At 46.9% G+C, this 25,116-nt stretch overlaps 1 protein-coding gene across 1 annotated transcript in view; it reads left to right on the plus strand.

The window, feature by feature from the left end:
- Window positions 1–25,116, plus strand: part of MYO10 (myosin X) — a 227,601-nt gene that overhangs the window by 30,016 nt on the left and 172,469 nt on the right. Inside the window, exon 2 of the mRNA XM_047093899.1 lies at window positions 19,109–19,207. Coding sequence (XP_046949855.1) covers window positions 19,109–19,207 — 99 coding nt within the window. The remainder of the gene's footprint in view (window positions 1–19,108; window positions 19,208–25,116) is intronic.

The following is a 25,116-nucleotide window of genomic DNA, read 5'->3' on the forward strand; positions in this document are numbered from 1 at the left end:
CTGGTGGCACATAGATTGTAAAGTGTCAGGGCTGGGTGTGGGGCCTGGCGTGGGGGCCTGGGGTGGGGGGGGCGGTGAGAACAGATGGCCTGCTGGGCCTTGTCCCCACGTTTGGAAAGGCCAACTTGCCTCTCGGAGCTGCTCACCTCCCTGCTGGGTGTTGGGGCGAATTTACAAGTTTTTCTGCAGTCTGTCTGTCTTCACATCCCTACACGCCAGGCTCCGGGGTCGTTTTTACGGTTTTTAACCTATAGCTCCTGGAAACCCCAATTCACACATTTGCCTTACCCTGCCCTCATTACACCGGCAAGACTCTGTCGTCTTTTTGCTCTCCTGTTTAAAAAATCTGGTCGTGGAAGGAGGCGAGGGCAGTTTTGGGTGAAAGCACATACTTCCTACTGCTTGATGCGTAATTAATTGTCTAGCTTTATTTGTTTTAACTCTAAGCCCCATAGTAACTCCGATAATGAGCTGACATGTGCATTTAAGAGCTCAAGAATTTAGAAAGCGTTGCTGTTGAAATCGCTGTGAGTTTTGGATTCGGGTAAACAGATATGTTTTTCTTCTTCCCTTTGGTTAAAAAAAAAAAAAAAGAAAAAAGTCACAGGGCAATTTGTGTACCCAGTTCTCCAGAACTGTTAAATCATCTTATACACTGGCCATGCAGACTACCTTCTTAGAGCGATCGTATTACCTCCTTATTTCAGAAGTAGAGAGAAAAAGACTGTTCCGCCCATCTCTCCAGGTAGTGTTGTGCTAAGGTAGGTTCGGGGTGGGGGGGGCAGTTGATATGATGAATGATTCATACATACCCTTGCTGGTTGTCGCTGGGGAACGTGTGTCCGTATGCTCCCTAAAACGGGAGGAAGCAAACAAACAAAAGACCTTGCATTCATGTCTTTGTACATATGCTGCTATCTTGACTCACAAAATGACAGGTCTAGAGTCTAGAACTGCATCGTCCAGTTCCTTAGCTTCTAGGTACAGTAGGCCAGTGGGAGTGTGGCTGTTCCGAACTGAGATGCGCAGTGAGTGTAAAATACCCGCTAGACGGGCGCCTGGGTGGCTCAGGCCATTGAGCGTCCGACTTTGGCTCAGGTCATGATCTCCCGGTTCACGGGTTCAGGCCCCGCCTCGCCCGGAGTCCGCTTTGGGTTCTCTTTCTCCCTCTCTTTCTGCCCCTCGCTCGCTCTCTCTCTCTCTCTCTCAAAAACAAATAAACATTAAAAAACAATTTTTAGATAAAATACCCACTAGAGTTTGTGGGGCGCCTGGGTGGCTCAGTCAGTTAAGCATCCAACTTCAGCTCAGGTCATGATCTCACCGTTCATGAGTCTGAGCCTCAAGTTGGGCTCTGTGCTGACAGGTCAGAGCCTGAAGCCTGCTTCGGATTCTGTCTGTCTGTCTCTCTCTCAAAAAATAAACATTAAAAAAAAAATACCCACTAGAGTTTGAGAATTAGTATGGAAAAAAGAATGTAAACTATCTTCTTAATACATTGTTTGTACAGATTACATGTTGAGGTGACACTATTTGTATCTATGGGGTTAAATAACACTGCGAAAGGCAATCTCATGTGTCCGTTTTTAATGAAAAAAAAAAAAAAAACGGGGTTGCTAGAAAATGTAAACTCGCACACGTGGCTTGCATCTTTTGTGTTGGGGACATCGGTCTGAAGATGCGCTTACCAGGACGCAAGACAGGCTCCTAGAGACCCGCCGAGCAGCCGGCCGGCGGGGACCTCCTCAAAGTTTTCTCCCTGGAGCCCTTTCAGCTGCTTGTGATGACTGCTGGTACTGTCCCCCCCAGGGAGGGCCCCGCCGCTTCCTTTGTGACTTTGCTCAGCAGCTCCAGGGGTCCCTTGCCTGTTTCTCTCCCGCCCTGTAATTGATGACAGCCACAGGACACGCATACTGGGAGGTCATCTCTTTGGCACAAAGAGAGCTCAAGGAGTTCTTGAGATTAGTGGGGTCTGCAGAGTTTTAGTGACCCTCTTGAGATATCGGATAGCATTTGGGGGGATGCCTGTGAGATGGTTCTGACTACTGTGTCAGCCACCTAGGCGGTTTTGTCCGGGCTACTTTTCTGTGATCCGCTGGGATTTGTTTTTGTTTTTTTTCTTAATTTTTTTCTGTTTGTTAGTTTCGACAAAGACCGTGTGCGCAGGGGAGGGGCAGAGAAAGAGGGAGAGAGAATCCCAGGCGGGCTCCTTGCGGTCTGCGCAGAGCCCGACGTGGGGCTCGACGTCACGAACTGTGAGACCGTGACCTGAGCCGAAATCCAGAGTCAGATGTTTAACCGACTGAGCCACCCGGGCGCCCCTCCGGCTGGGATTTTTCAACAAACCTCCTCGGGAGCTTTTTCTGTCGAGGGAAGAGGTTTGAACCCGTTTGTGTTTGCCCTTCCAAATTGCTAGAGCTCGTAGCCCATGGCAGGGTGGCCCCAGCAACAGCTGGCACTCTGTATTGCCTGTAATTTGGGGCCTTGGAGGTAAGTGGTCGCTTCTCTAGATTTCCAGTGTCTGTGGACCAACCTCTGTGGCATCTGTATGGGGAACAAGGGAGTTTGGATGGTACCATTTAAGATGCCTTCCGGTTTGCCTGGTGTCATTAGCAGGGGAGGGCAGCGCGTGGGCATTCTGTGGAAGCCTGTAGGGGGGACCCGTTGCCACTTGAAAAGCTGAGCTGTGGGCTTAAACACTGATTTAATGGGATTTATCCAGGGAAGCTGGTTTCCCGGGGGAGGCGTTTTGCATTATGTCTTGGGTATGATGATGGAGTATTTGTGGCGGTATCGCGGAGTCCCTAAGTAAATGCTAATAGAGGACTTTTTTTTAGGTGATGTTTAGCCAGCCAGCTGTGTTATAGGTGCAGTTTTATGGGGACTTCTAAAATAGCTCTTAAATGACATGTTTTGAAAAATGACTTTCAGCTAATTTCAAAACAAACAGTTGGATCGCAGCGGACGTTAATTATTGAGTAAATGAGTACTGCGGGGCCGGGGGGCGGCGGGGTGGGGGGCGGGGGGTGCATGCCAGCATCGTGTGGTAAATTATTCAGGAGCGATGCGTTCCATGTGTGGACAGGGTATGTATGTTAACTCACCTCCTTATTTCCTTCCTCTCTCTCTCTCTCTCCCGCTTTTCCTTCCTGCTTTTGCTTAGACCTAATGGTTTCCCTGCTAGGAGTAGCTATCTTGGATTGGTGGTTTTGAACCCAGTGCTCTTAAGCTGATGTTTTACTTTGCGTGGGGTTCCAAAGAGAGCCCCACGTGTTCCCTCGGAGCCAGACCAGGTTTGAGAGCCACCGAAGTGGTGAATTTGGGAGGGGGGAGGGAAGGGAAGGAGCCCTCGCTCCTTTGGGTGACCACCTATCTTGCTGAGGACTAGCCCGGCAAAGGAGCGCTTCCTCACCCCCCCTGGGCCCAGAAGCCCCAATGGTGGGGCCTCCGAAGACGCCAGCTGTGCACATCTGGAGCTGGTCCCTGGGCACTGTCCAGGTTTACAAGCTCCACGGGTGTTTGATTCTGCTGTGAAGTCAGAGGTGAGAGCCTCCCTTCTGCACGGTTTTCTGTCTCACGAGGGTTTACTGGAAGTTGGCTTGGCCACTGGTGTTTGTGGCACCTGATTCGTGGGCTTTCTGTCTGCCTGTGGTTCCCTTCCTTCGTGAGCCGGTGGAGGGGAGGATGGGCGGCCTTCTTCCAAGAAGGGCAGCCAGGCCAGGGGGACTGGGGGCCAGGGGATGGTCCGCAGTTGATCTTGGAAGCAGCATCCTGCCTCAGCTGACCTCCTGCCGGCCCTGCTTAAACCTCCTTCCCGTCCTGCTCTGTTTTATAAGAGGAGCCCCTGTGCCTGGGGTTCACCATTGAGGGGTTTTATTGCGTGCATGACCTTGCTTCCGGCCATGAGTCAGGCTTTTTACTGGGTGAGGCGGTTGGGGGAGGAGTGCCTGAACTGCGGCTGGAGTGGTTCTAGAAAGCTAGAGCGGGGCTGGGGGGGCTGTTGGACTCCATCCCTAGGAGGTGTCTTCTGGTGTCTTGCTGGGAAAACTCTCCTTTGCTGGGATGAGCCTCTTCTTCCCTCTGGTCGGTTGTGGCTGCCTGGGTGTGGAAAGGGGGGCATAGGGCCTTCATTCTGGACCAGACAGGGCCTGGCATCCAGGAGTCAGGGATAAAGCTGACGAGAAGCCAGGAGAAACAGAGAGGAACGTTCCTTTAGCTTCAGGACCCAGGGCTTTGTGTTACCTGCCCCGATGGGATCGGGCCAGATTTGTCCGGCCGGCCTCAAACTTCAGCCCACCCTGGCCTGGCTTAGTCTCATCTACCCCAGTGGGGGGTCTTAACTGCAGGGCATGCCCCGCCCCCCACTTCTGTCGGCCTGTTGATACTGCTCGAGGACGTCTTGAGAATTTCCAAGTTTTGGAGAGTCTTTTGAACGGAGGGGGGGATTAAAAGTCGATACCTCAAAATGACTTGGCTGCTGTATTGTTTTGTTTCTTGTTTTTGTAAGGACATAGTTGGAAGAAAGTCTGTTGCATTTGTGAAACAATGTTACTTGGCCTACATTTTATTGGTAAGTGGGGAGGTAGTTTTAGTCCTTTGCGGTTTCTAGAGCTTTGCTCGGGAGAGTCTGAGATTTTATTTTTTCTTGGGCCGGACAAAGGTGAATGCCTTCTTTGTTCAGTTGTGTGGGGCTGTTAATAGTTTCTGGACGGAGATTAAGTAGAGCGGGTAAGCCACTTTGCATTGTCTTAGCCTACACTGGCGCTTGGCTGATTTGCGGAAAATTGCCCTTTCACCTTGGTTTGCACCTGCCTTAGGGGAGTCCGTCCAGTTCATCGCCCACGGGAGGCCTGCTTCCTTTGTCAACACCCCCCTACCCCAAGTGCAGGTTCCGTGTATACATCCCCGGATGAGTCCTTATGGCATCAAGCTTAAGGTTTCTATTTAAACTTTGTCCCCCTTGGACTGCAAGCTTCTGGAAGTAATCTTAGGACTGTGACTCTGGCCCCCCATCATCGTTGCTCACTCAGAGGGTGGCCCCTTCTCTTCATGGGGAATTTCTGGTTATGCGCTCACCTTCATTGTCAGGTTAGCTGGTTTAATCCCCACAGTGACCTGGGAGCTGGGTTCCTCTTCTATCGAGGAGGAAATGGAAAGCCACAGAGGTTTAATTTGTTGCAAGCCACGTGGCCAAGATGCAGGAAAGCCGGGATTCCCATTGAAGCAGTTGGACCCCCCTGGATTGAACCATTGTTGGAAACCACCGAACTCCAGCCCAACCACGAGAAAAACCCCCAACCAAGGAATATTCTACAAAATACCTGACATGCACTCCCCAAAACTGTCAAGGCCATTAAATGGGGGCAAGAACGCGAGCAGGGGAGGGGCAGAGAGAGAATGAGACACAGAATCTGAAGCAGGCTCCAGGCTCTGAGCTGTCAGCACAGAGCCCGAGGCGGGGCCCGAACCCACGGACCACGGGATCATGACCTGAGCTGAAGTTGGACGCTTAACCAACTGAGTCACTGAGGCGCCCCAGAAATTGATTTAAAACAACAGTTAAAACCACACATCCCATTCCATTCCACAACTTGTCTGGCTTGTCACACTGTAGGTGCCCTGGTGTCCTCATGCCTCACTGGTCCTCACGGTCAGGTGCACAGGCCCACGTCCTTGGAAGAGCATCTCCTTCAACTTGTCCTGAATTACCAGTGGCATTGCCGTTGGGTTGTTAGACATGCTGCCTTGTTGTTGTTGTTGTTGTTGAGAGAGAGAGAGAGAGAGAGAGAGAGAGAGAGAGAGAATATCTCAAGCATGCTTCCCGCCCAGAGCAGAGCCTGAACCAGGGCTCAATCTCACAACCCTGAGATCATGACCTGAGCTGAAATCAAGAGTCATATTCTTAACCGACTGAGCCACCTAGGCACCCCATGCTACCTTTCTTAATAAGTGTCATTCTGTTTCCCAGATCTCTGTGGAACCCAAGAAGATATTGAATATGGAGAGAAATGAAAATGCCTTTGGTATAGGAGAGAAATAATTTTATTTAGAGAAAGTCTCAGTATATAGCAAGTAGAACAAATACAGGCACTTACGTGATTTAAAAATGTTTCTGTCCTCTTCAGCCCCCACCCCCATCACTCTCCTGGTGGGTGTAGTTTGTATTGATAAGTTATTTTTATTCTCTTCTAATTAAAAAAAAAAATTTAATGTTTATTTTTAAGAGAGAGAGAACATACGTGAGGGAGGGGCAGAGAGAAAGAGGGAGACACAGAATCTGAAGCAGGCTCCAGGCTCTGAGCTGTCAGCACAGAGCCCCATGCGGGGCTTGAATTCAGGAACGGTGAGGTCATGACCTAGACCGAAGCTGGACGCTTAACCAGCTGAGTCACCCAGGCACCCCTTGATAAGTTACTTTTAAGTCTTTTGCAACTGAAAAGCATCCAAAGTTGTAATTTTGGAGAAAAGGTTGGTTTGCATGGTTAAACTAGGCCTGCACGTTCTTAGATTCTCTAGCAAGGCTTTCCAAAGCCAGTTGTTAAAGCAATATGATGGCTGAAAGCCATCCTAGATGTGACCCGAAGGTGCCTCTAAGGCCCCAGATGTAGGTGCTGCCACGATGGGTCAAAGAGCCCCATGGCTTTGGAGCGTTTCCGTAGCCATGTCAACGCCATCTCGTGTCCTCTCATGCCCTGTGTAACAGACAAACTGGATGGTCTCTCAGCTAACTCACGTCTGAGTCCACACCTTCTAGGGAGCGTGCAGTGGGGTTTCTCAGACTTTGTGCTGAAACCCTCTGCGGTCCATCATCTCTGTGAACAGCACTGTTCTAGCAGATGGCGCGTGCATTTGCTGGGCACTGAGCAGAGCACTCGGGTAAGGTTTTCAATTGAGAGTGAATTAATTAATTCTTCATCCTCCCTGAGGATGTCCAGCCCTGTTCGAGGTGCTGGAGATTCAACAGCAAGTAAAAACCAACCCATGCCTGCCTCCTGTTCATACTCATGACCTCAATCCTGTCCTACATCAAACAGTCAAAGCACTGAAATAACTATGGTTTTGATGTTCTGGGGAAAGCATATAAAAACCGGTTGTGGTCATCTGCGTAAGTTTCTTGTTGAGTGAATTGTCTTCTGGATGTCTCCCGAAAGTCATGACATTCATGCATTTACAAAGATGGCAACTGATACCTCTCTGTGAAAGCTACTCAATGAAAAGCAGTTGTAAACCGAAAAGGCTTTCTTGACGTAAGTATGGGGTGAGGGAGGCCGGGGGTGTAGATGGCCGTGGGGTAGTTGGATCCAGGGAGGGAATGAAGTCAGAAGTGATTCCGCCTGGATTTCTGGTTGGCCTTTCTTCCTCTCCTCTTTGATTTGCAACGTAATTCCCATTTCCTAAAATCCACCTTCTGAAGTACACAATTCAGTGGTTTTTAGCATATTCACTAATTACTCGTACAAGTACGTTAGTATATATTAATACTAGCATACACGAATACTTGCACAACCGTCACTGCTGATTCCAGAAGGTTTTCACCACCCACAAAAATAAAACAAACCCCCAAACCCCCACATGTATTAGCTATCCCTCCCCAGTCCGAGTCGCTACCTTCACCCAGCCTTAGGCAGCCAGCCGCCTGCTTTCGACGTCCATGGATTTATCTTCGGGACATTTCACGGAAATGGAATCAGGCAACGTGTGGTCCCTTGTGGCTTCTTCCCCTTGCCACGATGTTTTCGGGCCTCATCCACGTTGTAATGTGATCCTTTGCATCACTGAACGATCTTCCATTGAATGGATGGGGCACACATCGAAAAATCTATTCATCAGTTGATGGGCTATGAGGGTTATTTCCACTTTGGGGCTATCGTGAATAAGGCCGCTGCGGACACTCGTATACAGGTTTTGATGTGTGCACGTATATTTTCATTTCGCTTGGTTATATGCCTCAGAGTGGGATTCTTGGGTCATACGGAAGCATTATGTTTACCCTCTGGAGGAACTGCTAGTCTGTTTTCCAGAGCAATTGTGCCATTATGCCTTTTGACCAACAGTGTATGTGGGTTCTAGTTTCTCTGAATTCTTGCCAATATATAATCTGCCTTTTTGATTGATTGAGATTATTTAAAAAAAATTTTGGGGGGGGGCACCTGGGGGGCTCAGTCGGTTAAGCATCCGACTTCGGCTCAGGTCAGGATTTCACAGTCCGTGAGTTCGAGCCCCGTGTCGGGCTCTGTGCTGACAGGTCAGAGCCTGGAGCCTGCTTTGGATTCTGTGTCTCCCTTTCCCTGACCCTCTCCCATTCATGCTCTGTCTCTCTCTGTCTCAAAAATAAATAAACGTTAAAAAAAATAAAAAAAAAATTTAATGTTTATTTTTGAGAGAGAGCGAGAGCGTGGATGCTTGTAAACCAGCGTGAGCATAAGTGGGGGAGGGGCAGAAAGAGAGGGAGACACAGAATCCGAAGCAGGCTCCAGGCTCTGAACTGTCAGCGCAGAGCCCGACGCGGGGTTCGAACCCATGAACCGCAAGATCATGACCTGAGCTGAAGTCGGATGCTTAACCGACCGAGCCACCCAGGCGCCCCGATTAGATTCTTTTTTTAAGCACCTCTTAATTCAGGAAGTATGATTGTATGAAAAATAACTTTTTTGAAATTTAATAAAATTCTGCAAAGGAATCACTGTGTGTGCCACAGAAGTGAGAGATAGCTGTTTTAAGTTTATTTATTTCCTACTGTGTTCTTGGTTTATTTGTTTTTAGGAAATGCTGACAAAGTCCTGTTCCAAGTAAGTTGGAGGGGTTTTCTTCCCCCTAAAAATAGATAGCAGCCAGGACAGGATTTCACTGAGATGATCCTATCAGTTTTTATCTGTAGGTTTTTGTTTTTGTTTTTTTTTTAATTATTCTGGTCAAGATTAGGAAAGGGCCATAAACTCTAGGGAATAAGTGGTAAAGGATGTCTGGTATTCTATTCCATGAAGAGTACAAGCGTCTTGTGATCACAGGTCTCTTATTACCCCTTCTGTTCTGTATCTCCTCCTGTTTCCACTGGAAGGAAGAATGGAATTCAGTTTTAAGTCCCTTAGGGAGGATTTCTCAGTAGTGTTTGAGAGTTCTTAGCACCAGAACAGTTTTCTGCATTTTATAAAATCTACGCGTCCTTTCTTCCATTGGCTCCTTTGTCTCTCTTGTCTTGGTCTCCTTGTAATTATTATTTCCTTTGGAAGAGAGTCGATGGGGAAGGTATTAGAAAAGGAAAACTTTCTCTTGGATACGTTGTAAGCTCTCGGGGGCAGCAGCGATTTTGTTTCTGCTGAACCTTTCATAGTGCCTGGTACATAATAGGGGCCTCAAAAGATGTTTATAGGGTGAATGGACTTGTGGGTGGGTGGATGGATGGATGGCCTTATGGATTAAGTGACTTATAGATAGATGAATAAATTTCAGATGTATTAACTGCTTAGCGTTGGTGTGTTTTCTTTTAAACGTGTGTTGGCTGTGTGATAAACGATTAACTAACGGATGGACTAGTTTGATGTTTGTTCCTTGGATTCTCAGTGTTTGAGATTAGCTCAGCAACTTGGAGATGTCTCATTACCCTCAGATTTAAATGGTTTCTGAGATAATTTCGAGTCACTGTAGTTTAAAAGAGCAACCAAAAAGCCATTTTAAGGGGGTACCTGGCTGGCTCGGTCACTAGAGCGTGCAACTCTTAATCCTCAGGGTCATGAATTCTGTCCACGTGTTGCGTATGAGAGATTGCTTAAAAAATAAAATCTTGGGGCACCTGGGTGGCTCAGTTGGGTAAGCGTCCGACTTCGGCTCAGTTCACGATCTCAATGTTCGTGAGTTCGAGCCCCGCGTCAGGCTCTGTGCTGACAGCTCGGATCCTGGAGCCTGCTTGGGATTCTGTGTCTCCCTCTCTCTCTCTCTGCCCCTCCTCCACTCACACTCTGTCTCTCTCTCTCTCTCTCTCTCTCTCTCAAAAATATTAAATTTTTTTTTTAAATCAAATTAAATCTGGGCGCCTGGGTGGCTCAGTCGGTTGGGCGTCTGACTTCAGCTCAGGTCATGATCTCGCAGTCCGTGAATTCGAGCCCCGCGTCGAGCTCTGTGCTGACAGCTCGGAGCCTGGAGCCTGCTTTGGATTCTGTGTCTCCCTCTGTCTCTGCCCCTCCCCTGCTCATGCTCTGTCTCAAAAATTAATAAAAACATTAAAAAAAATTAAATGTAAAAAAAAAAAGCCATCTTAAGGAATTGTAAAGAAGGTAGAAAAAAATAGAATATAAAATCAGGGCTGAATCGGTTGGCAAGGTCGGAACCCTGTAACCGTGGAATAAACTCTTGATAGCATTACATGTTCATAATCGAGGCATCTTGCTCTTCAGCACCATTTGTTCGGTTTTGACTTTGAATCGAGAGTGGGGGACACCAGTGAGCCTTTGTACCTGTATCTGGGGAAGAGTGAGCAAAGGTTAGTTTTTTCCTGGACGGTTTTCTTCTTTTCCTTGCTTTTTACCTCCTGTCATGTGTGTACTTTTCATGTGATTCTCTGCAAGGAAGCTGCCTTCCAGGTAGCCGACGGTGGTAACAGAGTTTGACCCTCTGGGCAGGCCAACAGGAAAAAACGGGAGTGCCTCATGATTCTTGGCAGGTGGGGGCATGGGATCCTATCTAAAGACATGGGACGGATTGTCTGTGAACTTTGCATCATGAATGCACACGTTCCTCTCTTTGCAGCCATACTGTTAAAGATGTGCTTGAGTTGTTTGAGACACTACATGTCTACCTGTGGGTCTTAGGCCCATAGGTGAGGCCAGGAAATGATGTTAATAAGGACGTGGATGATGTAGCTGAAAGTTACAAATATAATGCACATACACATAGCTGGCATACATTTCTTATAAAAATATACAGTACTTCAGCAATATCCTCAAGGACTTGGGTCGGCCTGTCTGTGGAGTTACTTAACCCTTGTGGCAAAATCTTAGGGTTCGGGGGGACGGGGGTGGATTGTGTCTCTGAGTCTGAAGCAGAACGTCAGCAACACGTTTTCCTCTGGAATCCAGTGGCCCATCAGCTCTGGTGGGCATATGATGGTTGTCGGGGTTGCCCGTATGGAAAACGAAAGGCGTCGCCATTCCACAGCCAGCGGTAAAGCGGGACAGACTTGGGGTCCTCAAGCCACACGTTTCCATCATCACGGGCTGTATGCTCACCGTTTCTCTCTTGAGCACCCCCTTGATTCCCTGGCCCTCCTCAGCAGCCCGTGCAGGGTGGAGCACTGGCCTCGGCCCCTGGTTGAATTCTGTGTCCTTTGGGACATGAGCCTAATGCCATCCGGGTTCCGCTTAGAGCCTGGTTGTGGCGAGCCTCTTCGGAATCTGGTACGGTTGTTCAGAAATGATTGCCAGCCTCAGGTCCGAGCCCCTGCAGTCACGAGGGGAGGCAATGAGCCCGCGATCACTCAGCCCCGTGGGCCCCACACTGTGCGTGCTGTGTGGCCAGGGCGTGGGGAGACCGCCCGCCGCTGCGGGGATGCTAGGACACCGTGGTCTCCCCGGCCTCTCCACCGCATTTCCAGGCCCCCTCCTGGGCCACCTCTGGAGGGGAGGCGGTGTAGACTTCACCTTCCCCGTGTGTGTCTAATCTGCGGGCTCTGCCCCCTCTGCTGTGTCCGTGCCGCGGTTCCCACACTCGTTTTGTACACGGGCTTTTGCTCCTCTCTTCATTCCTGTCTGCACCGTCTCCAAGCTCTCTGGCAAGTTTTGTGTTGGGGTTTGTGAGCACAGAGGACAGGTTTTTGTCTGTACAGTTCAAGCATCTGTGTACAAGCGTCAAAAGTCAGCTGTAATTCACGTGAAAAACAAAACAGACTGGACGGAGGGAGGAAAAGGAGAGCGTCCCTCTAACCCCATCATCAAGCCGTCTGCCTCCTGGACCTCTTTCCTTATGTCTGTCCGGCACTTGGCAGGCTCTCACCGTCCCCTCCCTTCTGTACGCACCTGCTCTAATGTCACCAGAAATTAGATCTGTCTCAGGTCTGCTGTGTCTGGGGCTGATCCTACTCTGGGAGGTGGTGGAAATTCTTAGAATGTAGACAATGGAGTCTGCTTTCAATTAGGTCACGGACGATGAGTGGTTTTTAAAAACTCTAATTTGGCTGTGGCTCCAGAACTTTGTATGACTCTGGCTCGGTGGTTTCCAGCTAAGACCGTCCCCTCACCCCCTAGAAGTAATTACCTTGACCAAAATGTCGCGAGTGCCGAGTTGAGGAGCTCGCATTAGCATTTGGTCTGTTATAAAAGCCATGTGTCTTTTAAGGTGGATTGGAATAGAAGGATTAAAAAAAAATACGTTGAAGAGTTGTTTCTACTTCCAGTGGAAAAACCATTGACTGTAAAACAGGAGGGATTTCATTCATATGTGGAATCTAACCCCTACCCCACCCCCCAAAAAAACAACATAGATACAGAGGGCAGTTCAGTGGTTTGGGGGGGGCAGTGGGGGAGATGGGAGAAGTAGGTAAAGGAGGTCAAAAGGTACAAACTTCTAGTTAGAGTTAAGTCCTAGGAATGTAACGTACAGCATGGCGACCATAGTTAATAATACTGTATTGTATATTTGAAAGTTCCTAAGAAAGGAGATTTTCCAAGTTCTCATCACACAAAAAAATTGCAACCATGTGTGCCGATGGACGTTAACTAGACTTACTGTGTTTATCATTTCATAATATATGCAAATATTGAATCCCATACACCTGACGCTAATGTCACGTGTCAAATATATCTCCATTTAAAAAAATGGAGAAAAAGTGCCATTTAAGTCCTTGATACTATGATATGTTATCTACATCCAGTTTCTGGAATTCAGTATCGTCAGGAGCAGGGTCCCCTGGCCCCTGCCCTGCCCCCGACTTCGACATTAGACACCTTAGAAGATGCCAGGTTAGAGGGGCACCCAGGTGGCTCAGTCGGTCAAGCATCCGACTCTTGGTTTTTGGCTCAGGTCATGATCCCGGGGTCGTGGGATCAAGCCCCTCGTCAGGGACTGTGCTGGGTGTGGAGCCTGCTTAAGATTCTCTCTCCCCCACCCCCCCCCCCGCCCCTCCCCTACTCGTGTTCCTCTCATTCAAAAAAAAAAAAATCATTGCAGGCAAAAGAACAGAACTTTCCTTTGGCTGCTGCATTTACTACAGATTTAAATAGCCATATTAATGTAGCCATTACAAAATTATTTGTCCCCTTTGTCTTTAAAAAAATACCAAATTTCCAAACACATTGTGATTTTATGGTGTAGGTTCTTAGAGAATCCTGAAGTGTAGCACTTGACACAGTCCAAGTAAGCACTTACAAGAGAAAAGTGGGTGTGGTGCTGTGTTCTGGGTCTAAGGCTGACTTGTGTGTTTGGGTAAAGAATGTTCTCTTTTCTGTGAATCTGTAATTAGAACATGCCACACAGCATGGTATTTAAAGCCCATCATCATTATCTCTTTTTAGGGTTGTTTCCCTACCTTATTTTTAAACTTAAGTGTTTTCAGAGTTCAGAAGAGAAAATCATTTTTAAAACCAGAAGAGAAATGCGGTAGTTTTGAAAAGGGTGACAGTAGGTTGAAATCTGTGCTGGCGATTTTATCTTCGTTAGCTTAAAGTCGGGATCAGCAAACTGTGTGTGCGTCAAGGGCCAGGAGGTAACAATTTCAGGCGACTTCACATGGCCACGGTCAGGGGGAAAAGCCGGATAAAATTCCTTGCCCAGGGAGGAGGCACTCCAGGTCGGCAATAGGCGGGAGATTAAGAATTATCTTCCAGGGTGAGGGGCTAATACCTGAGCACCACGAGACAACGATACACTCTACCCCAGTCTTCTCTTTCGTTTGGGCAAGTCTCCAGCCTGGCCACTTAGCCCCCTTGTTGACATTAGTAGAGAGCAGGGGCTTGAATTCAACACACATCTTCGGAGTTTTCACTCAGCCCTTACCCTGAATCTTTATGGGTGTGTGTGTGTGTGTGTGTGTGTGTGTGTGTGTGTGTGTGCATGTGTGTGCATGTGTGTGCATGTGTGTGCATGTGTGTGTATGTTTCTTGGTCTCTCATTGCCCAGTTACAGAGACGCGATTGGGCTTTTCCCATTATTGAATGCTTAAGAATGTGCGTGTACAATTGGGAAGTATATAGGTTTGGAAATTAACTTTTCCTGATGATTTGAAATCACCAAGATTTAATTGCAGACAATAAAATTCACCAATGACATGTCCACATTTGAAGGAGCTGTGGTGTATCTATACAGCTGCAAGGTTATCCACACGATCCAGCTTTCTGATTGTTCCATCACCCCCGGGCTCCCTTTTTCCACATTCGTGGTCAGTGTCCCTCCCACATTTCGCTCCGGGCAGCTTGTCCTTTGCTTTCTGTGTCCATGGATTTGCCTTTTCCAGAAATGCCATATAAATGAAACCCTACACTATGAACTGTTTTGTGTGTGGCTCTTTTCACTTAGCATAATGTTTCTGAGATCCGTCCTTATTGATTATTCTGTCAGTGGCTTGCTGTTTTGTTTTTTTTATTACTGAAGAGTTCCATTGCATGGATTTATTACATTTTATTTGTCTCCATACCAGTTGATAGTCATTTGAATGATTTCTAGTATTTGGCCATTAAAAATGCTGCTACAAATATTTGCATGCACGACTTTTGAAACATTTCTTTCAAGGAGGTAGATCTCTAGGGTGAATTGTTGAAACCTGGGATAAGATTGTGGTTAGTTTTTTTTTTTTTAAGTTCTATTTATTTTTGAGACAGACAGACAGAGAGAGAGAGAGAGAGAGAGAGAGAGAGAGAGAGAGAAAGGCAGATGAGAACCTGAAGCAGGCTCCACACCGTCAGCACAGAGCCTGATGCGGGTCTCATGCTCAGAAACTGCGAGATCGTGACCTGACCCAATGTCAGACGCTTAACTGACTGAGCCTCCCAGGTGTGCCCCAAGATCGTGTTTAGCTTTTTAAGAAACTTCCAAACCGTTTTCTAAATGGGGGTACCATTTTACATCCTCCCTAGTGTCTCCACATCCTCACTAACACCGATAGTATTTTTTTTTAATCCTATCCAGGAAATCGTTTGTTGGTGATGGAAAATGGAACCCCTAGGAACCTCACTTTTGAAGAAGGGATGGTATTACTTGCCTCCTTATCTTACAGGATTGCTCTAGATCAAAGGAGATGGGAACTTTTGAGCAAGTGCTTTGTATGGTAAAAATGTTACCGGTGATTGATTATGCGCAGGAAAATTTTTAGCTATTAAACTTGACACATATCCGTCTCAGAGATCAGGATGGAAACTTGTCCAAGTTTTAATAAAATGTGTATGTTATGATCAAACTTGTAAAGACAGTTTTAAACTCCAATTGTGAGCTTTCTCCATATGCTAGGTTGCCATATTGTACATTATCAGCCTTATTTAACAATGACAGAATATAATGACTTGCATATGGTGGGCAAACTTTTCTTCCCCACTCCAACTTGGATGGTCTGGTAAATGTCTGCTTGTGACTTCATTTTTAAATGCCTGTGGGTGGCCTCTTTACGGGACCTGGGCATATGTGTTCTATTCGAATAGAATGGGAGCAGAACCTTCGGGGGCTCAGAGAAACCACCAAGAACAATCTATGGAAAAATACCTACTTTGGTTTTGCTTTGCAGGTCTGATTTCATGAACATTGCCGGTGTAAGCTTTTCTAAGGAACAAAGGGAACGTTTTACATGCATTTCCCTTCCTACCTGTGGCAGACAGCTGCTGTCTGTAGGTCTAGTAGAACTGGCCGTGAGCTTCCGATTGGCAGTCTGGGCGGATTTCCTAGAACTTGCTTATGAGCAGCTCTTCACACCTGTTGAAAAAGACCTTTGGACTAAGGAAGGTGAACTGTGTGTTTGATCATGTAGGACTGTGTCAACAGAGGGCTTTATGGTACCTTCACCTGAGAAGGTAGGAGGGACCACCGCAGCCGGTGAAAGAGTCTGCGTGGCCGTATAGCCTCTGGAAGTCGGGAGGTTTGTGTTCATCCTTGTGACAATTTATATGAGTTCGGCAATGTCTCGTGACGAAATATCGGATTCGTACCAGACAGATAATTTTTAAAAATAATTGTTTTTAATCTTTATTTTTGAGAGGGACAGAGGGTGAGAAGGGGAGGAACACAGAAAGAGAGAGAGAGAGAGACACACACACACACACACACACACACACACACACACACACAATCGGAAGCAGGCTCCAGGCTCTGAGCTGTCAGCACAGAGCCTGACATGGGGCTCGAACTCACTAACTGTGAGATCATGACCTGAGCCGAAGTCGGATGCTTGAACAACTGAGCCAGGCACCCCTGACAGACAATTTTAATAATCGGGCAGCACATGAAATCCATTTTGATGTAAGAAAAAAAAAATAGTGCAGGTGACGGTTCTAGCAAGCAATGCTTTTGGACTTAGGACTTGGAGGGTGGAGGAACGACTGTGGTTTATGATTTCATGATTGTACCTAATGAGTAAAAGTTCTCACTTTATTTATAGAACTTTGAAAGTTTCCATTTGAATGTGTGTGTGTGTGTGTGTAGGTATCTCAGAGCTTTAAAATGTTGCAGTCTCTGATGTGTAAATTAAATGGGATAAAGATGGGGCACCTTGGGTGCTCAGTCAGTTAACCGTCTGACTCATGATCTCAGCTCAGGTCTTCATCTCAGGGTTGTGAGTTCAAGCCCCATGCTGGGCGTGAAGCCTACTTAAAAAAAAAGGGGGGGGGGACACTTGGGTGGCCCAACTGGTTGCATGTCCGGCTCTTGGTTTTGGCTCAGGTAGTGATCTCAGGGTCCTGGGATCAGGTCCTTTGGCGGTGTGATGCTTACTTGATTCTCTCTCTGCTCCTCTCCCCAACTTGCACACGCATGCTCTTTCTCTCTAATGTATATATATATATAAAATGGGGCATCTGGTCGGCTCAGTCAGTAGAGAGTGCAACTCTTGATCTCTGAGTCGTGAGTTCAAGCCCCATGTTAGGTGTAGAGATTACTTAGATAAATAAATCTTAACAAAAATAAAAAGATGAAAACAATAGTTCAGGCACTTGGAAATCTTTTTCTAGGTCATTACAGATGGTGTGGTTTCGGTATGGAGTGATATTTGACAGGACAGTCTTAGAGGATGCCAGGAGTAAATATTCCTTTTTGAAGCAGCTGCCTGCTAATAAATCGGGAGGGACAGGCAGTTGTAAGTGTCATTCTTGGCGTTCACTGTGTCTCAGCCCAAACTGCCAATCAGAGGTATGTGACTGACGGATGCGGAGATGGGAACTTCTCCCACTTGATGTTTTGTGTGTTCTTTTTTTTATTTATTTACTTTAACATTTATTCATTTTTGAGAGAGAGAGCATGAGCGGGGGAGGGGCAGAGAAAGAGGGAGACACAGAATCCAAAGTGGGCTCCAGGCCCTGAGCGGTCAGCACAGAGCCCGACGTGGGGCTTGAACTCACAAACCGCGAGATCATAACCTGAGCCAGAGTTGACCGCTTAACCGACTGAGCCACCCAGGCGCCCCATGATGAATTTAATTCTAGATTATTTATCCCCTACCAGCTCTATCAAGAAGCCAGTTGTAGTCCCTTAAACTGCAAGCTGAATAAATTATAAGTAACATATTTTAAATATTTCACTTAACATTTGAAATCAAAACAAATTAAGTAGACCAATAAAATGAGGTTAAAAGTTCTAGAAAAAGCTGTTCGATGTAAATACCATTTTTTTTATCACATGAAGTTTTTTTTTAACGTTTATGCATTTTTGAGAGAGAGAGAGAGAGTGAGGGAGCATGAGCTTGTGTGCACCAGTTGAGTAGGGGCCGAAGGGGGGTAGGGGCAGAGGATCCGAAGTGGACTCCAAGCTGATAGGAAAGAGCCCGAGGTGGGGCTCAGACTCCTGAAGTGTGAGATCATGACCTGAACCAAAGTCAGATGCTTAATCGACTGAGCCACCCGGGTGCCCTTGTATGTGCCGTTTCGAGTGATAACTTAGGTATAGCATTTCCACGTTAACACATTGTGTCCTAAGGGTGTGCTCGTTTACTGTCAATTTTGTTGGGATTGAGGACACTGAACTCAGTTGAAATAACTTCATGCGGTATTAAAGGTCAGTGTTTCATTCCATCACGTGGGCGTACAGCATAGCGATAATTCTTTACAAATTGACCGGTAACCCCCCCAGTGATTCCTTAGACTTTTATCACTGGTTCTTAGAAACAAGTGGTTCTCATGTTGTGAAATCAAAGGAAGAGGAAATTCATCATTGGAAAGGTAAATACTATGCTTGTTTCATTTGTCCAGTGGGGAAACAAAAGATGGAAATGAAATCAACACCAAAAAAAAAAGCACCCCGGGGTTAACACTGGGATCTGGAAGTTGCTGTCTTGAACGCTGGAGTTCCTAGCAAACTTGTCACCTGTGGATTGGGTTCTGATCTTTACTAAAACTTTAGTCCCTCCCTTGGAGAGTTCATCTGACACTTAGATCTGGTAGCAGCCGGAAGTCAGTGGGGTGTTCTGATGCCCTCCATGTGGCACACGGGAAGATGGGAGCCAGCAGGTCCCAAAGAGTCTTCATCACGAGGTGCAGCATTGTCACGACCTGGTTAAACTTGTTTCTGGAACCCGACTGCCCGGGTCAAGTGCTCTCTATCTTGTGATGCTGGGCTAGTTGCTACTATGCCTTCAGGCCTTCACTTCTCCGACTTGACTTTGCCAACAGTGGCTGCCTCCGGGGGCATTCGTGAGGGAAACCGAGATCGTCCACATAAAGCGCTTGTGTCTCGGCAGCACGGGGCGTACCGTTTTCTCCTTCCCTCCTCCGCATTCTCTGGTGGGACACCAGGTCACGCTTGGGGTCTAGTGAAGGCTGGGGACGATGCTTCCTGGGGAGCCATTCTTGTCTGAGAAAAACATTTCCTTCTTAAAACTTTTTTTTTTTTTCCCCGCAAAGGAATGCTGTAGTCAGTAATTTCGAGAGTGGTGATTTGCCATGAAACACAGTCCAAACTCCTAGTTCAATCCTGTGTGTTTTGTTTACAGGGGACACGGGTCTGGCTGAGAGAAAATGGCCAGCATTTTCCGAGTACTGTCAATTCCTGCGCAGAGGGCGTCGTCGTCTTCCGGACAGACTATGGTCAGGTGAGCTTGACCTGCAGCCTTCAGGGTGCCCGTGCTCCGCCTCCCGGGGTTGTCTTCCACTAGAGCATGCGTGTTCGCTGCCCCCACCCTCCATACCTTAAAGAGTTGTTTCTAAGTGGGAACACCAAATCCCGGAAAGAATGTGTAACATACACCGTCGCGTGTGAGATGCAATCCAATTCTCCAAATGGAACGCACGCGGTGTTCTAGCCAGTGCAGGGCAGAAAAGCGCTAGACTTGGCTGATTCTCTCCCCCGGGAATCCTGCCAAAGGATCCAGAAGGACAGGGGTGCAAGCATTTGAGAAAAGTTGCCCAATTATTGATACGTGCATCTTGGTTTCATTTCCACTTTCCCTTAAAATCCTGAGATTCCTGAGAGGGTTGGAAATAACCCGTCTGCCAGTGAGAATGTGGGCTGCTTCTCGTTCCCGGTTCTTTAGTGTAACATGAAGGCTCTAGTGTCACTGAAAACAAACAGGTGAATTCAGAAACCGAATATTACATTTGGGCAGTTGCGAAAGGAGGCTGGTGTCTCTATTTTATAAAGGAAACTAATTTGAATGCTACAGAGGGATCCCTTTAAGACCTCTGCTGGAGGGGTGTTGGCTGGGGGGATGGGCTAGATGGGTGATGGTCATTAAGGGGGGGGCACTTGTTTGGGATGAGCATTGGGTGTGATGTGTAAGCGACGAATCACTAAATTTTACTCCTGAAACCATTATTACACTATATATTCATTACCTTGGACTTTAAAAAAAAAAAAAAAAAGGAATAGAGGTTGATGTAGTCTTAAGAGGGGGCTACACTGAATATCCTAAAAATCAGGGCAGAGGGCAACTATTCAAACGATTGTAAAATAGCAAGCAGTTATTTGGTAAGTGACAGTAAAAATCGCTGTTAGTTTAATTGTAAAGTAGGAGAGGTGTCATAGTGTCTGTATCCCAAGTTGATGACTTGTATAAAACTATGTTTTACCCAGTGGTAAACTTCAAAAGAAAAACTTGGAAAAGCATATGGTTACTTAAGTCACAATGGACATGCACTCCTGTTTTATCTGCCTCTGTCAGGTCTTGAATACGGTCTTTGTCCAAAAACAACCTACTTGTTTTACTACTATATTCTAAAGTATATCAGTATGACCAAAGGACTCAAAAAAAAAAAAAAAAAAAAAGATTTAAGACCTGAAGAGAGAAGGGGGTCATAATGCCCAGTATTTAAAGCTCACGGGTTCTGAATCTGGTTTGCAAGTTTGTTGAGAACAGAAGCTTCAGTGTCAGTGTTGAGTTGATTAAGGCCAGGGGGCTGCTCGCGTATCGAAACTTCTCAGAGATCGTCCACTTGGTACGTTTCTCATTTCTTGGTTTGATAAACAGCGATGTTCCTGGGCTGTTTTGCGGTTCCTCAGTTTCTTTCTCATCGGAGACTCTTGAATAGTTGCTCAGCATTCGGTGGTAAAGACCTAGCTGTGTTTCGTAGGTGTGGATTGCGGGGAACGGACAGAGACGGCCAACGGATCCCGTGTCTGACGGTCACGGCCAGCGTGGATGCCGTGCTGCTCCCCGGGCTGGTTGCTTTCTCATCACATTCTCGGGTTGTACAGTATGATCTGTAAACTAAGGACAGGCTAAGTGACTTTTGCCCAGCTTTGGGTCAGGCACTGCTTTAGTGTTTCCAATCCCACGCAGAGCTGGTCTGCCTCTGCCTGTCTTGCCATTATCCTGTCCCTCTTCCCTTCCTACTTCCTCCAGATGAGAATTCCCTTCCTTGTAGCTTCTGTGCCTACTTCTTAAGATGAAGTGGAAAAGGAGAACAGCGTTTAAACAGTGCACCTGACTTGATGTAACTCGGTTCGTGCAAGTGTCGTGAAATAGATTTTTAGTAGAATTTTCTTTTTTTTATGGACTTATTTTTTGATCCCAAAGAGAATTCTTTTTTTTCTTTTTTTTTACGTTTATTTTATTTTTGAGAGAGACCGATCGACAGAGTGCGAGCGGGGGAGGGGAAGACACAGACTCCAAAGCAGGCTCCAGGCTTCCGGCTGATGGCACAGAGCCAGATGTGGGGCTCCAGTTCTCGAACTGTGAGATCATGACCTGCGCCAAAGGTGGACACTTAACCGACTGAGCCACCCAGGCGCCCCGATTCGTGTTTTCTTTTTAACTCTTCCCCCACCTCTTTTTAACAAAATTGCAGCAAAAACGCGTAACGTTAAATGTAACTATTTTTAAGCGTAGACTTCAGCAGTGTTGCATAGCGCTTCGTGAGCAGAGGCGGCATGGGCTGGTCAGGCCAGTAGTTCTGGTCACTGTTGACAGTATTTAGGGATTGTGGGCTTAGAAAGAACTAAACCAGAATAACATGCACTTAAACATGAAAGCAGCTCTCAACTTTGACTTCTAATCTTCCTTCCATCGGGCATCAAATACTTGGTCTTGGATTGTCCACTCTGTCATTCCCAAGTATAATTAGCTTGGAGATTTGTGTAGGAATTACAGGGTTTAAGATACAAGAAGAGTGACACGAGATGGAAAGAACTGGGTTCAGACCAGGATCAAGAATTGAGAGTGGCGGAGGACTCTAGTATCTTTCTTTCCTGACCGACTCCTTCCTCTGCCCACATCCCAAGTTTGCTGTGGGACATATGGGTGTGTTCACCAGGGATTAGGGCAAGTTCATGAACTGGTTCTGGTCCCCAGGACAGGAAAAGCTACTCCTTAACTGGGCAGGGACAGATTCTGGAAGGAATCGGGGTCAAAGACACAGAGCGTGGCCTTATCCTGGTCAAGCCTGACTATGGTAACTTTGGAAGATATTGGCTGAGAGAGAGAGAGAGAGAAGAGAGAGAGAGAAGAGAGAAGAGAGACAGGATCCAAAACAGGCTCTACACGGACAGCAGAGAGCCAAATGCGGGGCTCAGACTCACCAACCGAATGGTGAGATCATGACCCGAGCTGAAGTCGGAGGCTTAACCGACTGAGCCGCCCAGGTGCCCCAGTTTTTTCTGCATTTTTAAAAACAATTCTAGTGACATTTTTGTTACTAAAACGTGAACTCTCCCAACAGCCTAGGAAACTACTAGTTCGCCCTCTCATACTTCACGGGAATCACCTTGGCGGTCTTCTTCAGATGCACATTCGGATTGACAGGTCTGGGGTGGGGTCCGACGGAGGGCTGTAGGTAAAGGTGGAGAGGGGTGCCTGTGTGGCTCAGTCAGTTAAGCATCTGACGTGGGTCATGATCTCCCCGGTTCGAGCCCCGCGTCGGGCTCTGTGCTGACAGCTCAGAGCCTGGAGCCTGCTTCGGATTCTGTGTCTCCCTCTCTCTCTGCCCCTCCTCCGCTCACACTCTGTGTCTCTCTCAAAAATAAATGAACGTTAAAAAAAAAACAAAAAACAAAAAACTGGAGAACTTTCCTTTGGCTTCCAAAGCTCTTCCCTTCCCTTTGCTCTGTGCCCTCCCTTCCTAGGATCTTTTCACCCCGAGCATGGCCGGGTTGGGCCAACTGCCACAAAATGATGCTCGAGTGGACCACAAAGCAGTTTCTGAGTCCTGTTTGGTGTGGGAAGCCCAGCAGAGCCATGTGTGACTAAAATCCTCGAGTGGGACCTCAGGGACCCTGGCTAGGAGATGATAATAGTGTGTCGTTTTTGGTGAGAGCACCGAAGGGCACGTTCTCTGATTTCATTGAGTCGCTGAGAATTGTGTGCGCGTGCTCAGCCTTTTTTTTTTTTTTTTTGCCAGGGAGATAGTTTTACTGTTAACTTAAAATTCCATTCCACACTAAAACTTAAACTACTGTAGGTTGGTCCAGGGAATAGAGAGGACCAGAATGTTCCCATTTGATTTATAACTTCTGCTCTCCTCGCCGGGAAGTATTTGCAGATGGAAAAAGAAATGTGCAAGAGACATGCTAACAGGCTTTGTTGAAACATACGCATAGTTGTGGCCTGTGGAGGACGCAGCGCGCATGGGCAGGTTAGCACTTGCCCTGAAAGTTACTTACAAGCGTACACGGTTTTATTGCACTTCGTTTTGCTGAGCTTTGCAGTGCTGTGGGTTGTTTTTTGGGGTTTGTTTTTCTTTTTTTAGTGTCTTCTTTTGTTTCTCGTTGTTTGTTTTCAGATTGGAGGTTTGTGACAACCCAGCGTCAGCAAGGCTGTTGGTGACATTTTTCCAACAGCATTTGTTCGCTTTGTGTCTCTGTCACATTTTGGTAATTCTTGCGAGTTTTCAGACTTCTTCATTTTCCTGTTTGTTATGGTGATCCGTGATTCTGACTCCTTGAAAGCTCAGATGATGGTTAGCATTCTTTTAGCAAGTATTTGTACATTCAGGTACGTATGTTATCTTTTAGGCCTGTCGCCTTCGTAGATTGTGGTAGTGCAGTCACTTCTTGGCCTGGTGGCTACCACAGTGTAGTGTAAACTTAACCTTTGTGTGCATCGGGAAACCAAAAAATTCATTTGAGTCACTTTTTTTGCAATGTTCGATGTGCTGTGGTGGTCTGGAACCGAACCTGCGATCTCTCCGAGGTACACCTGTACTTCCTGGATGTTAAGCTGCGGACAGAGTCTCAGAAGAACACCCTGGCTTGGCAGGGTACAAGTATGGCTAAAAGATCAACTCTTAGGAAAGCATAGGATGGAAGGCAGCCTTGAACAGCCTCGAACACTTCTGGAACATCCACGAGGTGCACAGGCAATCAGTATAGCACCCTCTAGGAACGTTGTAAATTGAGTGATAAGTTCTAAATTAGATTTTTCACTTTGAGAGTAAGCTCTATTATCTTTTCTGAAAAGCACCTAATTTGATTGCTCGGGGAAAAAGCTTACAGTGATATAATTTACCTAATTGTGTTTTAAGGGGTAGTTATTTAACTTACCCCAGTAAACTTAATCAAGACGATTACTCTTTGCAGTGATTCTGTTGGGTTTTTTGTTTGCATTGTCTCTCTATGGGGTCTTCAGAAATATTTTCCTGGCTGGGGATTTAATGGCCCCAGTCTACAAATGAATGCCCTCCTCCTCGCCCTTCTCTTTTTATTTGCTTGCAGTAAGTATGATTAGATTTGGGTCTAAAAGTTATTCTTCTCATTTTATTAATTCACAAAAAGGCCATTAGATTGCCTGGTGCTCTCAAGTCGGTCCTCGGCCCCTCAGGAAATTCAGACCTCCTCCGGCCCTGCAGGAGACAACACTACTAAATATTTATAATCACACCTCCCGTTTAAAGCCGTCTCTAACCTTTTTGGTTTGATCTTCTGGTTTTGACTGGTTGGAATTAATACTTTGGGCCCAGTTTTGTGAAACTTACTAATGGATTAGTGTAGTGATTTTTTTTTTTTTTTTTTTTTGGTCCTTTTCACACACTTTCTACCCTGTCCAGCTGCTTTTCTTTGCTGTTTTCCCTTCACTTTGCCCCCCTGGGTGTCTTTGTGTGCTCCTCGAATGTCATGTGCTGCACACCCTCTCCCTGCGTGCACTCCGTGTGTCCTCTCCACGGTCCTGGGGAGATCTCCCCCAAGCCTGCTGAGTGCTGGAGAATGGACGGTGGGGCGACCCAGCACGTCTCCTGTGGCACAGCACTAAACAGGACCCTGGTCCCACACACTGTCAGGTAGATGGCTAAAACTCTGTGATTTCATTTCCAGGGGCAGCAGGTTGGATCTGACTGCTAACGGGAAGTAGTCGATTCTAGATATTTTAACTGAGTTAGAAATCTTGTCTGCAAGGAAGCCCGCGGCCCAGCTGGCCCCCAAGAGCTCGGGAATGCCCTGGATTTCAGCATTCCACAAGGCTTCACGTGCAAAGCCAGCTGTGGGTCGAGGCAGCTGCCTGCGGAAAGAGGCCTCCCCGCCAGCTCCTTTTGTGTGCATGGCAGTTGGTGCGGCCCCCCAGGTGGGGTGGCC

The sequence above is a fragment of the Lynx rufus genome, unplaced genomic scaffold, assembly GCF_022079265.1.
Source record: "Lynx rufus isolate CCGP_SWC_20201006 ecotype Redwood Valley unplaced genomic scaffold, mLynRuf1.p SCAF_1, whole genome shotgun sequence".
NCBI lineage: Eukaryota > Metazoa > Chordata > Mammalia > Carnivora > Felidae > Lynx > Lynx rufus.